The sequence below is a fragment of the Pristis pectinata genome, chromosome 9, assembly GCF_009764475.1.
Source record: "Pristis pectinata isolate sPriPec2 chromosome 9, sPriPec2.1.pri, whole genome shotgun sequence".
In the NCBI taxonomy this organism is placed as follows: domain Eukaryota; kingdom Metazoa; phylum Chordata; class Chondrichthyes; order Rhinopristiformes; family Pristidae; genus Pristis; species Pristis pectinata.
This window is the reverse complement of record NC_067413.1, coordinates 55,138,348-55,155,339: the sequence shown is the minus strand read 5'-3', so window position 1 is coordinate 55,155,339 and position 16,992 is coordinate 55,138,348. Positions and strand designations below refer to the sequence as shown.

The 16,992-nt window shown below is 42.8% G+C and overlaps 1 protein-coding gene across 2 annotated transcripts in view; it reads left to right on the top strand.

The window, feature by feature from the left end:
- The window catches only part of itga9 (integrin, alpha 9), a 421,660-nt gene that overhangs the window by 42,919 nt on the left and 361,749 nt on the right, over positions 1-16,992 (top strand). The window contains exon 4 of one of the 2 annotated variants that reach the window (XM_052022797.1): positions 8,883-9,006. The exons of the other annotated variant lie outside the window; for it this stretch is intronic. Within the exon in view, the coding sequence (XP_051878757.1) occupies positions 8,883-9,006 (124 nt within the window). The remainder of the gene's footprint in view (positions 1-8,882; positions 9,007-16,992) is intronic. 2 annotated transcript variants of the gene reach the window in all.

Below are 16,992 nucleotides of genomic sequence, written 5' to 3'. Positions count from 1 at the left end.
TGCCAGAGGATACAGCAAGATATAGATCAGTTGCAGATATGGGTGGAGGAATAGCAAATGGAGTTTAATCTGGGCAAGTGTGAGGTGTTGGGACAGTTAACTGTTAATGGCAGGACCGTAACTGCATTGATATACAGAGGGTTCTTGGTGTCCAAGTTCATGATGCCCATCAGGATCCTGGGTGTCCATGTCTGTCACGAACCAGCAACAAAAGAACCACACTGAGCATTATTCAGTGTTAAAAACTATTTTATTAATTACTACTTATGATAATACGTAAAATAAAAGTAAAAATGTTAGTATGTTAGAATTCAAAAATGTTAAACCTTGAACGTTAACCCCAAAACTAAACTCTTTGTGTGTGTGTGTGTGGCAAAGTCCAAAATTCCCAGTTCCGGAATGGTTCTTAAAGTTCAGTTCCGCAAGCCATAAGGTGAAACATGAGCAAGGGCTTCTTCAACAACCACCGTTGTCTGAAGATAAGACGTAGACGTAGAGAAACATAGAGAGAGTAAATACAAAATCCAAATGTTCCACGATGGAACCCAAACGACACTTCAGTGTTTACTCGGTAGTGACTTCCTCACCCCGAAAAGCATCCGAATCGTGGTCGTCCACACAAATATACCTGTTTCCTTCTACAGGTCAGCAACAAAGTGAACTCCACCGGATTACTTCCAACTTCCATACATGGATTTCAGTGGCAGACACAGTTATTGTTTCTCATCCATCGATAGAGAAAACTAGCAGGCTGGTGTCTCTCTCCCTTCTCTCTCTCTCTCTCCTTCTAACTTCTTCAACAACGTCATTACGTCCTTTAGCTTCTATTGACGTAAGCACGCCCCACACACACATACACACACACTCTCTATCTTAAAGGGACTTTCACTGAGTCCGTAACAATGTCCAACCTGAAAGTGGCCATACAACTCAACAGTGTGGTAAGGAAGGCATAAGGTATGCTTGCCTTTATTAGTCGAGGCACTGAGTTCAAGAGTCAGGAAGTTATGTTGCAGCTTTATAAAACTCTAGTTCGGACACATCTGGAGTATTACGTTCAATTTTAGTCGCCCCATTACAGGAAGGATGTGGAGGCTTTGGAGAGGGTGCCACAGAGGTTTACCAGGATGCTGCCTGGATTAGAGGGCATGTGCTGTAAGGAGAGGTTGGACAAACTTGGGTTGTTTTCTCTGAAGTGGCAGAGGCTGAGGGGAGACCTGATAGAAGTTTATAAAATTATGAGAGGCATTGACAGAGTAGATAGTTGGTGTCTTTTTCCCAGGGTTGAAATGTCTAATACCAGAGGGCATGCATTTAAGGTGAAAGGGGGTAAGTTCAGAGGAGATGTGCAGGGCAAGGGTTTTTACACAGAGTGGTGGGTGCCTGGAATGTGCTGCCAGGGGAGGTGGTGGAAGCAGATATGATAGCAACGTTTAAGATGCATTTAACATCTGAATATAGAACAAAGAACATTGCAGTACATGAACAGGCAGGGAATGGAGGGATGTAGACCATGTCAAGGCAGATTTGCAGTTTAAATCAGCATCATGCTCCGCACAGACATCATGGGCCGAAGGGCTTGTTCCTGTGCTGCAGCGTTCTATGTTCTATATTCAGATGGCAACCATTTGGCCCATTGTGTCTTTTCCTGTCAAGAAAAAGTGACACCCAGCCTAATCCCACCTTCCTGCAATAGTATCATAGCCTGCATAGCTGATTTAGCACACATGCAAGTACTGTTCAAATTTGAGAAGGGTTTCTGCCTCCACCACCCCTTCAGGCCTCATTCTCGCCATTCCCCTTCTCTTTATACTGGCTATCTTCCCTCTCCATCCTTCATCATGATGCAGAGTTTCGGCCAGAAATGTCGACAATTCCCCTCCCTCCCTCCCCCCCCCCCCGCCCCCCCCCCCCCCCCCCCCCCCCCCCACCGATAGCTGCTGCTTGACCCGCTGAGTTTCTCCAGCAGATTGTTTGTTGCTTCAGATCCCAGCGTCTGCAGTCTCTTGTGTCTCCATTGCTAATCCAGACTTTCCTCATAGTTAAAATTGTTTCAGGCCTGGTAATAGCCTTGTAATTTTCTTCAGCACTTTATCTGGTATAATCACATCTTTTCTGTATGGAGATGACCAGAACTTTACACAGTATTCAAGCTGTGGCTTAACCAGTGTTGGAAAAGGTTCTTGTATGATCTTTCTGCACTTGTGTTCTGTGCCACATTTTAAAGAGGATGTGAGTGCTACTGGGCAATAGTTGTTGAGGCAGCTCACCTTGCTCTTCTTGGGCACAGGTATGATTGTTGCCCTTTTGAAACAGGTGGGAACCTCTGACTGCAGCAGTGAGAGGTTGAAGATGTCCTTGAACACTCCAGCCAGTTGGTCGGCACAGATTTTCAGTACTTGGCCAGGTACACCGTCGGGGCCTGACGTGGTGGTGTTCAGCAGTGATCCCATGTGCCTTTCATCCCATGTGCCTTTCTCATCATTTTATTGACCTGTCCTGCTACCTTTAAAAATTTGTAGACAAGCTCTAATGGTTCCTCTGTTCCTCCACATCACTCAATATCCTCCCATTTATTTATTTAGTCCTTCTCCTTGTTACAACACCTCAAAAGCATTACTTCACAGGTTAAATTCCATTTGCCATTTTTCTGAGAGACCAGCTCAGAAACACAGAAACCTGCACCGAAAGAGGCCCTTTGATGCACCACGTCCATACTGACCATCAATTACTCATCTATACTCATCTCATTTACCAGCACCGTATCCTGTAACCTTCTATGCCATGGCAATTCAAGTGCTTGTCTAGATGGCCAGCACAATGATACAGCTAGTAGAGCCAGTGCCTCGAAGTGCCAGAGACTCTGGTTCAATCCTGACTTTGGGTGCTGTCTGTATGCAGTCTGGACGTTCTCCCTGCAACCGTATGGGTGTTTCTCCAGGTGCTGTGCTTTCCTCCCACGTCCTAAAGACATGTGGGTTGGTTAGTTAATTGTCCACTGTAAATTGCCTCGTGTGTGGGGTGAGTGGTACAGTCTGGATGTAGCGAGAATTAAAAAACTATAAAGGAACAAGTGCAAAGTAGGCAGTTGATGGTCAATGCGGACTCGGTGGGCCAAAGGACCTGCTTCTGTGTTGGATCTTTCTGTGACTTCAATTACAAAAAGCAAAACCCTACTCACTGAAACCTGTGGAACCTCAGTCACAATACCCTTTATTTTCTTCCAGCACCAATTTTGGATCCAATCTGCAATTCTCCCTTGGATCCCATGAAGTTTTACTTTTTTGAATAATCTTGTTTACTTCAAGTAGTACAGTGTCCACCCAAGAGGACAGATGGTAGCTCAGCTTAACATGTCAGCAGTTCAGGACCAGCCCAGTACTGATTAAGGTATCAACCAATATTAACTACCCAAGTGTCAAGTGAGGCTTGAAACCAAGACTCGGGTAAGTTTGCAACTGCAGCATATTAGACAGTGTTCTACACCCATAACTCATTTCCCCCAACCACCCACTTATGTGTCTGGATCTGTGAAATTACTTGTGTTTGCACTTCCAAAATCTTAGCACTCTAATCTTTGATCCTCAAATCACCAGACCATTTTTGTTTTCTCACACCCTTGCCTCCATCTTTGATGCTGTAATCACTATTAAAACCATTGGTGTCTTTCAAGGTGACTGCTCCGCCTCTCATGATCCTTGTCTGTACCCCGTATGTCTGAGGAAGACGTGTTTAGCTGTTCATAGATCTGGCAGGCCCTATCCAATACTATTGCGTGTTGCTCTTCTGTTAAAACTTCTCACTTCCACAATCAACCTATCAAAAACAGGAGGGCATAGATTTAAGTGGAGTGGAAGGAGTTTTAAAGGGGATATGATGGGAAAGTTTTTTTAAAACACAGAAAGTGGTTGATATCTGGAATGCAGTGGTAGAGGAGGTGGTGAAATCTAGAATCACTCTGTTTAAGAGACATGTAGAACAGGTACTTGAATAGACAATGCATGGAAAGATACTGACCTGATGTAGGCAAATGGGATTAGTGTAGGTGGGCAAAAGGGTCAGAATGGACATGGTGGGCTAAAGGGCCCCCTTTCTGTGTTGTATAACTCAATGACCTGGATTGCAAAGAGTGTGCTTGGCTTTTAATTTCAAACCAGCATCTGAACTCTCCCATCTTCTTCAGCTTCATTTCCAATAGTGCGTGAGGAGCAATTGGATTTCTTTGTTGCTCTGATTAAAGCCATCTGTTCTGCTGCATTCCTCCATTCTCCCAGTCCACTGAGCCAGACTTCTAATGCTGCTCTGCCACTGAATGCTTATCTGTCTCTTGTTACTCTCCGGTCTCCATTTGCGCTCAGTCTGCATTCATGTTGACTGTGAGACACGCCTCCTATTCCCTTTCCCTATCCCCATCATACTGCTCACTAACCAACTTCACTGCCTGCCATAAACTGTTTCCATTAAAGTTTTGACCAAACAGGAAATGAAATGATTGGACAGGAAATTTTATAGAAAGAATAATACTTACAATATGCAATATCTTGGTTTCTGCCAACTGCTTACTGAAATTATGGCTCTGATCTGGAGAACACAAGGAAATTCTGGTATTCTCTGGATGTGTGCATATCCATATATTCTCATTTAATGTCCATCCATAATTGTCCCTGAACTGAGTTAGCAGTCAACAATTTTGGAGGTGTATGTAGGCCAGTCTGGATAAAGATGGCAGATTTTCTTTCCTGATGGACATTGGTGGACAGGGTGGGTTTTCTGACAATATAGTAGTTCCATGGTTACCAGAACCAAGACTATCTTTTGATTAAAAAATCAAAATTAATTTAATCACTTGAATTTAAATTCCCCAGATACTATGGTGGAAATCAACTTTATATCTCTGAATCAATGCAGAACTTGACTCCAGTAACAACTGTGCTATCGTACTTGATTTAGGAAACAAAATGGTCCCAGTGGTATGGGACTATCTGCTGGTACTTAGTTTCTGGTCAGAAGGCCCCATCAACTGAGTAATTTGCTGCTTGCCAATCCATAGACTGGCTATATCTCAACAGCCCATGCATTGGCGAAGCTAGTCCCTCACTGCACATCTAAGTGCTAGAACCTCTCAGCTGTTGTGTTGATTGGTGGTGATGAAGATTGTGGGTTCTTACAAGTGATTGCCCAAAATTGCAATGAAAAAGGCAGAAGTAATTTGGGCAAACAATTAAATGAAGGTGGAAGCTGACTCCAATATATTTTAAAATATTTTCAAAATGTTTAAGTTCTGAATTCCTCTCAGATGATTGAAATGGAAGCTTTACAGACATTTCACCACTGTTTCCTTTTTCATGCTCTTGCGTGAGACCACTCACCAACCCAAAAACAGGCATTGCAGGTAAATAGTTGACACACTGGATACCTTAAAAAAAATTAACCACTAGGAATATTAGGAAAGTTGGCAGAACTTGAAACAAGTCACCAAGACCAGACAGAATGCATCCTAGGAATTTGAGGTAAGTACGGGAGGGAGGAAGTCACGTGGTCACTGACCGTAAACTTCCAATGGTCTTTGGATACAGGGATGGTTCCAGAGGACTGGAAAATGGCAAATGTTACTTCTTCATTCAAAAACAAAGTAAGAATAAGCTTAGCAACCACTGTGCAATCAGTTTAATCTAGGTGGTGGGAAAGCTTTCAGAAACATTGATCCAGAACAGGATTAATTAAGGCAGCAGAATGGATTTGTTAAAAACAAACCACATTTAACCAATTTCATAGAAGTTTTTGATAAGGTAATGGAGAGAGTTGATGAGGATAATGTTGTTGATATGCATGGACTTCCAGAAGGCTTTTGATAAGGAGCTACATGATAGGCTTATCAGCAAAGTTGAAGCCATGTGGCGCATAAAAGGGACTTTGATGACAAGGAAATAAATGTTGTTTAAGGACCATGGTGAATGGTTGTTTTTCTGACTGCAGGAAGATAAATCATGGTGTCCTGCAGGGATCAGTGTTAGGCCATAATTTTTTTTGAAGAAGGGTTCAAGCTACAATTTCTAAATGTGCAGGTGACACCAAACTTGGCAGAATTGTAAACTACAAAGAGGATACTGACAGGTTGCAGCAGAAAATAAACAGGTTGGTGGAATGAGCAAATATGTGGCAGATAAAGTTTTATGCAGAGAAATGTGAGATCATAAAGGGCATAGATAGGGTGAATGCACTCAGTCTTTTTCCCAGGGATGGAGAATCAAGAGCTAGAGGGCAGAGGTTTAAGGTGAGAGGGGAAAGATTTAATAGGAACATGAGGGGCATCTTTTTTACACAAGAAGGTGGTATGTATATAGAATGAGCTGCCAGAGGAAGTGGTTGAGGCAGGTACAATAACAGCTTTTAAAAGACAGTTGGACAGATACATGAATAGGAAAGGTTTAGAAGGTTATGGGCTACACATGGGAAAATGGGACTAGTTTGGATGGGCATCTGGCTAGCATGAATGAGTTGGGCTGAAGGGCCTGATTCTGTGCTGTATTGCTCTATGACTCCATATATTAGAGTGATAGAGTTATATAGTTTGGAAAAAGGCCCTTTGGCCCAACTTGTCCATGCCGACCAAGGCGTTTTCTTGAGCTAGTCCCATCTTCCTGCATTTGGCCCTTTATCTCTCTAAACCTTTCCATGAACCTGTCTAATATCTTTTAAACTTTGTAATCGTACCCACCTCTACCACTTCCTCTGGCAGCTCATTCCATATACCCGCCAATCTCTGTGTGGGAAAAAATTGGCTCTCAGGTCCCTTTTAAATCTTTCCTCTCTCACTTTAAACCTCTGCCCTCTACTTTTAGACCCCTTTACCCTGGGGAAAAAGGACTTTGACTATCTACCCTATCTATGCCCCTCATAATTTAATAAACCTCTTTAAGGTCACCCCCCAGCCTCCTTTGCTCCAGGGAAAACAGTCCCAGCCTATCCAATCTCTTCTTGTAACTCAGGCCCTCCAGTTCAAGTAACATTCCTGTGAATCTTTTCTAAGCCCCCTCTAACTGAATCACATGCTTCCTATAGTGTGGCGGCCTAACTAACGATTTCTGCAACTAAAACATGACCTCAGAATAGAGGTGGTGAAGATCTCAGACCTCATACCACAGTGACAGCTAAACACTAGTGTTTCCAACTATATTGTTACATTTGACAGATTAAAGGAAAGAAAGGTTAGAGTTTGAAAGGTGTTCTTGGACAGTGTGACTTGCATGCAAATCACTGAATATCGATATACTTAAGAAAGATATCAACGGATATTTGGATGTTAAGGGAATCAAGGGATATGGGATTAACTCAGAAAGTGGTACTTTCAGCCATGATCTTGATGAAGGGTGGAGCAGGCATAATAGGCTCAATGGCCTTACTCCTGCTAATATTCTTATGAATCCGCTGCAATTTGCCAGCTGCCACAATAGGTCTACAGTGGATGCAATCTCACTGGCTCTCCACTCTGGAGCACCTAGATAACAGCAAAAATGTTTATTGATGCTGTTTCTTCATTCAAAAACAAAGTAAGAATAAGCCCAGCAACCACTGTGCAATCAGTTTAATCTATGTGGTGGGAAAGCTTTCAGAAACATTGATCCAGAACAGGATTAATTAAGGCAAGCAGAATGGATTTGTTAAAAGCAAACCACTATGAAATTGGCTGCTGTTTATTGATTACAGTTTGGCGTTCAATACCATTGTCCTTTCATTATTAATCACCAAGCTTCTAAACCTGGGCCTCTGTACCTCCCTCTGTAACTGGATCCTCGACTTTCTCATCGAAAGACCACAGTCAGTACGGATTGGTGACAATTAACACAGGCGCACCTCAAGGATGTGTGCTTAGCCCACTGCGCTACTCTCTCTACACACATGACTGTGTGGCGAAGTACAGTTCAAACGCCATTTATACATTCGCAGATGACACCACTGTTGGTAAAATCTCAGATGGCAACGAGGAGGCGTACAGGAGTGAGGTAGATCAATTGGTTGAGTGGTGTCGCAACAACACCCCTTGCACTCAGTGTCAGCAAGACCAAGGAATCGATTGTGGACTTCAGGAAGGGGAAGTCGGGAGAACACACACCAGTCCTCATTGAGGGGTCAGCTGTGGAAAGGGTGAGCAGCTTTAAGTTCCTGGGTGTCAACTTCTCCAAGGATCTGTCCTGGGCCCAACACATTGATGCAATCATGAAGAAGGCATGCCAGCAGCTCTACTTTGTTAGGAGTTTGAGGAGATTTGGTATGTCATCAAAGACTCCTGCAAATTTCTACAGATGTACGGTGGAGAGCATTCTGACTGGTTGCGTCACAGCCCGGTATGGAGGCTCCAGTGCACAGGATTGAAAGACTCTGCAGACGGTTGTAGACTCACCTAGCTCCATGATGGGCGCAACCCTCCCCACCATCGAGGACATCTTCAGGAGGCCTCACTATCTGGGACATGCCCTTTTTTTGTTACTACCATCAGGGAAGAGGTACAGGAGCCTGAAGACCCACACTCAACGATTCAGGAACAGCTTCTACCCCTCTGCCATCAGGTTTCTGAACGGTCTATGAATACTACCTCATTGTTCCTTTTTTTGGTTGCAATATTTATTTACTTTGTAATTTATAGATTTTTATGTCTTTGCACTGTACTGCTGCTGCAAAACAACAAATTTCACGTCATACAAGACAGTGATAAATAAACCTGATTCTGATTCTGATGACGTATCAAGAGAAATGTTAACATCGCAATTTATGATAGTTGTTGACAAATGACAGAAATTTTGACCAGAGGAAGTGCCCATAATATGGAAGATCTTTTCACAATATCTAGATATACTTATTTTAGAATGTCATTTAATTTTTAGGCATGTGCACATCGTTGGAAGAACATCCACTATGAGACTGATCATATCCTGCCCCATGGTGCCTGCTACATCATTCCACCTAATTTATCCCGAAAAACTAAAGAATTGCTCCCCTGCTACCAAGGTAAAGCACTGCTGTAATGTTGGTAAAATGTAAACAAACTAATCAAAAACTTGGGACGTGGCAATCAAGATCTGCGTGGAAAATTGTTAAGCAAAGGGTGGACAGACTCAGGAAATATAGCTGGATTTTGATTCTGGTGGCAAAACGGTGACTATTGGTTTTTCACAGCCTAATCTAGATCACAAAAATGAGCATTTAATTGGATGGTTTGGGGATTGCAAATTCTGCATGGCACTGTTTGCATGGACCTGATTCAAATTAATGGAGCTAACCTATTTTGTCTGCATGTAAGTGTTTCAATCTAAAAAGTGAACTGCATTGCATTGAAAATGCCACATAAGAACATACAAAATAAGGGCAGGGGTTGGCCACTCAGTCACTCAATCCTCCTCTGGCTTTTAACAAGATTATGGCTGATTTGATTGTGACTGCATTGCTGTCTACCAGCAGTAACCTTTCAACCCCTTGCTTATCGTGCCTCTAGCCTCTATCTTTAAAATATACAGACTCTGCTTCTAACTGAGGAAGGGATTTCGAAAGACCTGCAACTCCCAGAGAAAAAAATTCTACTCATCTCTGTCTTAAATAAGCAACTCCTTATTTTTAACATTCCTAGTTTAAGATTCTCCTACAAGAGGAAACCTCTTTATGTTCCCCGTCACGGAACTTGTTTTTCATTTAAGTCCTCTTTCACTCTTCTGAATTCCAGCAGATGTAAGACTAGCATGTCCAACTTTTCCTCATAGGACAATCTAATCTTACCATTTCAATATCTTGCAAGTCTCCTCTGCATGGTTTCCAATGTATTGATGTAATCGAGGTCGTGGAGGTATGTATATATTTACAGTTTCCATGGTAATTTATTCTTGTTCTATATTGTAGAACAAGATATTTGGCTGTATATTGCAGTCTGCAGTGAAGGAACCACATCTACTTGTTATAGAGTTATACAAACGGAAATAGCCCCTTCAGCCCAACTCGTCCATGCTGACCATGGAGGTCCCATTTGCTTGCCTTTGGCCTATATAACCTCTAAGGCTTGCTATCCATGAACCTTCCAAATATCTTTTAAACGTTGTAATTGTACCTGCCTCTACCACTTCCTCTGGCAGCTTGTTCCATATACCCACTGCCCTTGGTGTGAAAATCTTGCCATCAGATTTCCTTAAAATCCTTCCCCTCTCACCTTAAATTTGTGATCTTTAGTTTTAGGCTTCCCACTCCCCACTCTGGGAAAAAGACTGTGACAATCCACCTTATCTATGCCTCTCAGGATTTTATAAATCTCTGTAATGTCACCTCTTAGCTTTCTTCACTCCAGAGAAAACAGTCCCAACCTATCCAGTCTCTCCTTATAACTCAAGTCCTCCAGTCCCAGTAACATCCTTGAGAATCTCTTGTCCACTCTCTCTACCTTAATCACATTCTTCCTTTAGTATGGTGACCAGAATGGCACAAAATACTCCAGGTGTGGGCTCTCCAGATTCTGTACAGCTGTAACATGAAGTCCCAAATCTCATACTCAGTACCACGTCAAATGAAGGCAAGCGTGCCAGACACCTTCTTCACCACTTTGTCTATCAGTGTCATCAATTTCAGGGAACTATGTAATTGTACGCCAGGTCTCTCTGTTTTATAACACTCCCCAAGGGCCCTGCCATTCACTGTGTTCTAGCTTAACTTCCCAAAATGCAGCACTTGGCACTTGTTTGAGTTAAATTCCATCGACCATTCCTTTGCCCATTTTCTCAGTTGATCTAGATCCTGTTGTAACCTTAAACAACCTTCTTCACTGTCCACCACACCATCAATTTTGGTGTCATCCACAAACTTACCAATCATGCCACCTACATTCCGATCCAAATCATTAATATATATGTTACACAATAGGGGCCAAACACCAATCCCTGCAGCACAACACTTCTCACAGGCCTCCAATCTAAAGAACAACCCTCCACTACTATCCTCTGCCTCCTACCACCAAGCTAATTTTGTATGAAATTGGCTTGCTCACCTGGATTACAAGTCATTTAACCTTCTGGACAAGCCTACCATGTCAGACTTTGTCAAAGGCCTTGCTCAAATCCATGTAGACTACATCCACCTGCTTGCCCTCATCAATCCTCTTCGTCACGTCTTCAAAAAAAAATTCAGTCAAATTTGTGAGACGCAATAAGGTCACAGTCTTTTCCCCAGAGTAGGGGAATCTAAAACTAGAGGGCATAGGTTTAAGGTAAGAGGGGAATGATTTAAAGGGGACCTGAGGGTCAGCTTTTAAACACAGAGAGTGATGGGTATGTGGAATGAGCTACCAAAGGTGGTGGTAGATACAGGCACAATTACAAAGTTTGAAAGACATTTGGACAGGTACGTGGATAGGAAAGGTTTAGAGGTACACAGGCTACGGGGTCTCACTCTTTCCCAGGCTATCCTCTTGCTCCTAATATACTTAAACAATGTCTTGGAATTCTCCTTAATCTTAGTTGCCAAAGACATTTCATGGCTCCTCTTTGCCCTCCTAATTTTCTTCTTAAATTCTCTTCTACACCCTCTATATTCCTCGAGAGTTGCATTATTCCAGTTGCCCAAACCTGTAATGTGCTTCCTTTTTATTTTCCTTATCAGTCTTCAGTACCCTTTGTCATCTGAGGTTCCCCAATCATACCATTCTTGCCTTTCATCCTTGCTGGAACATGCTGGCCCTGAACTCTCTTTTAAATGACTCCTGCTTGTCAGATGTCACTTTACCCACAAGCAACTGCTCCCATATCATATCCTCTCTTATGCTGTTGAAATCAACCTTCCCCCAATCTAGGACCTTAACTTAAGGACCAATCTTATCCCTTTCCATAACTACCTTGCAGATTACTAAATTATGATCACTGTTCCCAAAGTGTTTTTTTCTCCCTGCCCCCCCCCCCCCCCCAGTACTTCAACCCCCAAGATAAGATCAATACTGCCCTGTCTCTAAGAGGACCATCTACATATTGTCTCAAAAAAACTCTTGGACTCTTCTTAGCCCCTTGCGCTAAAGCAATTCCAGTCAATGTTGGGAAAGTTAAAATGTCCCTCAACTACAACCCTATTGCTCTTACCCCTTTCTGTGATGTGCTTGCATATCCTTTCTTCTCATTCCCACTGACTGTTAGGAGGCCTATAGTATAACCCCAGCGAGGTGGTTATCCCTCTTATTCCTAATTTCTATCCATATGGCCTCTTTGGACAATCCCTCCAGGATATCCTCTCTACGTACTGCTGTGGTGCTCTCCCTAATCAGCTGTGAGACTCCCCTCCTCTTTTGCTTCCTCCTCTGTCATATTAGAAACCACTATTCCCCAGAATGTTAAGCTACTAGCCCCACCTTTACCTCAACTATGTTTCAGTTATTGCAATAATATTATGACTCCAAGCGGTGATCCATGCTCTAAGCTGGTCCGACTTTCCTGTGAGGGCCCTTGCATTAAAGTAAATGCAGTTGAAACTGCCAGTCCTCACATGCTCCCTAATCTGCCTCTGTCTGCTCTGCCAACTACACTTGTTTGATATATCTTCTATATTAGAGTCTGTCTCTCCCCCTACTACCCTGCTGCAATGCCTTCCACTCTCTTGTCAGAGTTTAAACCCTCCTGAGTAGTGTCAGCAAACCTCCCTGCAAGTATATTGGCCCCCATGCAGTTTAGAGGCAACTTGTCCATCCTTGTATAGGTTTCACCTGCTCCAGAAGCAATCTCAATGATCCAGTTACCTAAAGACCTCCCTCCTGTACCATCTCTTTAGCCATATATGCATCTGCCCTATCTTCCTATTTCTATCCTCACCAGCTTGTGGCACAGAGATGAATCCCAAGATTATGACACCAAAGCTCTTGCCTTCTGCTTAACACCCTAAATGTACTTTAAGGTTGAAGTATTGTTGGGAGTAATGTCCAACAGTCTGGGAAAACTGCTAGTCTGCCACCACCAGAGTCCCATGTGTGCTGAGTTACTGGAGTTTTGCTGTAGTTTGTTATTATTTTGCTTTAAAAGCAGAAGAGGTTCAAGTAAAAATCAGAAGTGTTTTTTTGAGGACTGCTGGTAAAGGGAAAGCTAAAAGATGTGGTAAATAAATTCAGAGGGTTTGTAGCCTTTCCCACATCTTGTATCATCGTCCCACATCTTCCCACAGCTTGTACCACAACCTTTCCCACATCTTACAGACAGCTCAATATTTGTTTGAAAGGCAAAAATGCCAAACTGCTCCTAGGACTTTAAGTTTGAGTAAAATGATGAATAAGGAAACTATCCATTTTAAACTGGGCAAATTTAGTGAAAAGGGCAGCAAATCAGTGCAGTTGTTCAATTGGTTGTGCATTTGGTTGTTAATGCCTCAAAAGACCAGTAGCTCTACTTGGCAAAACACTTGATCAATGAGACAATGTACAGCAAGTTGCAAGAGCTTAATAAAAGGGGGGGAACAAGGCTTTCAAGTGATATCAAGATAAATCCATTTTTCACAATAATATTAGGAGAAGGCCCCTTCAATATTAATAATTATATAATTGGAAATAAGGAAATGGTGGACATATTGAACGGCCAAATTCTGAGGGACAGAATTAATCTACACTTGGAAAGGCAAAGATTGTTCAACACAGCTTTGTTGGTAGGAGATCCTGTCTGAGCAATTTGATAAGGTTTTTTTTGAAGAACAGAATGTGTTGATGAGAGCAGTGCAGTTGATGTAGTCTAGACTTTTGTAAGGCCTTTGACAAAGTCCCACATAGTCCAAAAAGTTAGAGCCCATGAGATCCAAAGCAAGTTGGCAAATTGGATCCAATATGCACTCGGTAATAAGGGGCAGAGGGTAATAGTGAAGAGTGCCTTTTGAGAATGGAACCCTGTCAAAGTGGTATACTGCAGGGATTGCTGTTTGATCTGAACATTAATGATTTTGAGTTTTTCGAGGAGGTGACGAAGATGATTGATAAGGTTAGGGCAGTGTATGATATCCACATGGACTTTTAGTAAGGCTGTTGACAAGGTCCCTCATGGTATGCTGATCAAGAAGCTTAAGATGCATGGGATCCATGGTGACTTGGTAGAATGGATTCAAAATTAGTTTGGCCATAGAAGACCTAAGGTAGTGGTGGAGGGGTGTTATACTGATTGAAGGTTTGTGACTAATTGTATTCCACTGGGACTCTGTTGTTCATGATACATATGAATGACTTGGATGAAAATGTAGATGGGCCGATGAGTAAGATCGTGGATGACACAAAAATTAGCCGAGTTGTAGATAGTGAAGAAGGTTGCCAGAGGATACAGTAGGAGATAGTTCAGTTGCAGATGAGGGCAAAGAAATGGTAGGAGGGTTTAGTCTGGATAAGTGTGAGGTGTTGCATTTTGGGAGGTCTATTGTAAGAGGGAAGTATACAGTAGATGACAGGACTCTAAGGTGCATTAATGTACAGGGGGATCTTGGGGTCCAAGTCCATAGCTCCCTGAAAGTGGCGACACAAGTAGATAGGGTGGTAAAGAAGGCATATGGCATTCTTGCCTTCATTGGTTACAGCGTTGAGTACAAGAGTCGGGAAGTCATGTTGCAGCTACATAAAACTTTGGTTAGTCCGCATTTGGAGTATTGTGTGCAGTTCTGGTTGCCCCATTACAGGAAGAATGTGGAGCCTTTGTAGAGGGTGCAGAAGAAGTTCACCAGGGTGGTGCCTGGATTAGAGAGTATAGGCTATAGGGAGAGGTTGGACAAACTTGGATTGTTTTCTCTGGAGTGTCAGAGGTTGAGGGGGTGACCTGATAGAATTTTATAAAATTATGAGAGGCATAGGTAGGGTAGACAGTCAGAGTCTTTTTCCCAGGGTAGTAATGTCAAATACTAGAGGACATAGCATTAAGGTGAGAGGGAGAAAGTTTAAAGGAGGTGTGCTAGGTTTCTTTTACACAGTCGTGGGTGCCTAGAATGTGCTGCTAGGGGTGTTAGTGGAAGCAGACACAGTAGTGGCGTTTGAGGGGCATTTAGATGTGCACAGGAACATGCAGGGAATGGAGGGATATGGATCGTGGCATATAGATATAGTTTAATTTTGCATCATGGTTGGCACAGAAATAGTGGGCCAAAGGGCCTGTTCCTGTACTGTACTGTTCTGTGTTCTAAGTTAATATAGGAGGCATAATCAGTAAGTTTGCAGTTGACAAGAATTTGTTGGTATTGTTGATAGGAGGATAGTCCTAGACTACAGAATAATATTGATCACCTGGTAAATTGGGTGGAGCAGTGACAAATGGAATTTAATATCAATAAATGTGAGGTGATTCATTTTGGGAGGTCTAATAAGAGTAGAACGTACACCATGAATGGTGGTGCCTAGGGAGCACTGAGGAGCAGAAGGACCTTGGTGTCTGAAGATCCTTGAAGGTGGCAGCACAGGTAGATAAGGTGGTGAAGATGGCACTTGGGATGGTTGCCTTTTTTAGTCAGGGCAAAGAATAGAAGAGCATGGAGGTCATGGTACAACTTTATGCAACTTTGGATAGTCCACAGCTGAATTATTGTGGCCAGTTCTGGTCAATATGCTGCAGGAAGGATGAGATTCCACTGGAGAGAGTGCAGAGGAGATTCATCAGGATGTTGCCTGGGATGGAGCATTTCATTATGAGGATGGACTGTTTGTTTTCCTTGGAGTGGAAGAAGATGAGGGTGAAACCTAATGGATACAAAGTATGAGGGGAGATAGCAAGGAACATAACAGAAACATTTAAAACTAGAGGACATAGGAATAAGCTAAGGTGTATGAGTGTTAGAGGGAATTGGAGGAAGAACTTCTTCATTCACAGGGTGTTTGCAATCTGGAATGCACTGCCTGAAAAATAGTATCTAGACGAGTATCACCCAGACTTAGAAGGTCTTAGACCAAGTGGTGGTAAATGGGATCAGTTTAGATGGAAACTTGGTCATAGAGAGTCATACAGCATGTAAACAGGCCCTTTGGCCCAACTGGTCCATACCGACCAAGTTCGCCCCATTTGCCAGTGTTTGGCCTTCTAATCCTTTCCAACCTATGTACCTGTCCAACTGTCTTTTAGAAGTTGTTATTGTACCTGCTTCAGATACTTCCTCTGGCAGCTGATTCCACATAGATACCACCCTTTGTGTAAAAAAAAAGTTGCCCAAAAAATTGTTCCTGTTAAATCTTTCCCTTCTCAACTTAAACCTATGGCTTCTTGTTCTTGATACCACAGTTCTTGGGAAAAAGACTGAGTGCATTCACCCTATCTATGCCCCTCATAATTTTATACACCTCTAAAAGATCATCTCTCAGTTTCCTATTCTCTAAGGAATAAAGTCCTAGCCTGTTCAACCTCTCCCTATAACAGTCCCTCAAGTCCTGGCAGCATCCCTGTAAATCTCCTTGGCACTCTTTCCAGTTTAAGGACATCCTGCCAAAAGGCACCTTCGCCACTCTATCTAACTGTGACTCCACTTTCGAAGAACCATGTACTTGTACTCCAAGGACCGTTCATTCTACATCACTTCCTAGGGCCCTGCCATTCACTATGAAAGTCCTACCTGGATCTGACTTTCCAAAATGCAACACCCCTCACTTATCTGAATTAAACTCCATTTGCCATTCCTCGGCCCACTTACTCAGCTGATCAAGATCCCCCTGTAATTTTTGATAACCTCCTTCAATGTCCACTATACCACCTATTTTAGTGTCATCTGTAACCATGCCTTGTACATTCTTATCCAATTGATATAGATGACAAACAACAATGGACCCAGCACTGACCCCTGAGGCACACCACTAGTCACAGGCCTCCAGTCCAAGAAACAACCTTCTACCATCACCCTCTGCTTTCTACCATCAAGCAAATTATGTGTTCAATTAGCCAGCTCTCCTGCCCTGCCGTCATCAACTTTCTTGGTCACCTCCTCAAAAAACTCAGTCAAGTTCGTTAGACGTGATCTCCCATGCACAAAGCCACGCTGACTACC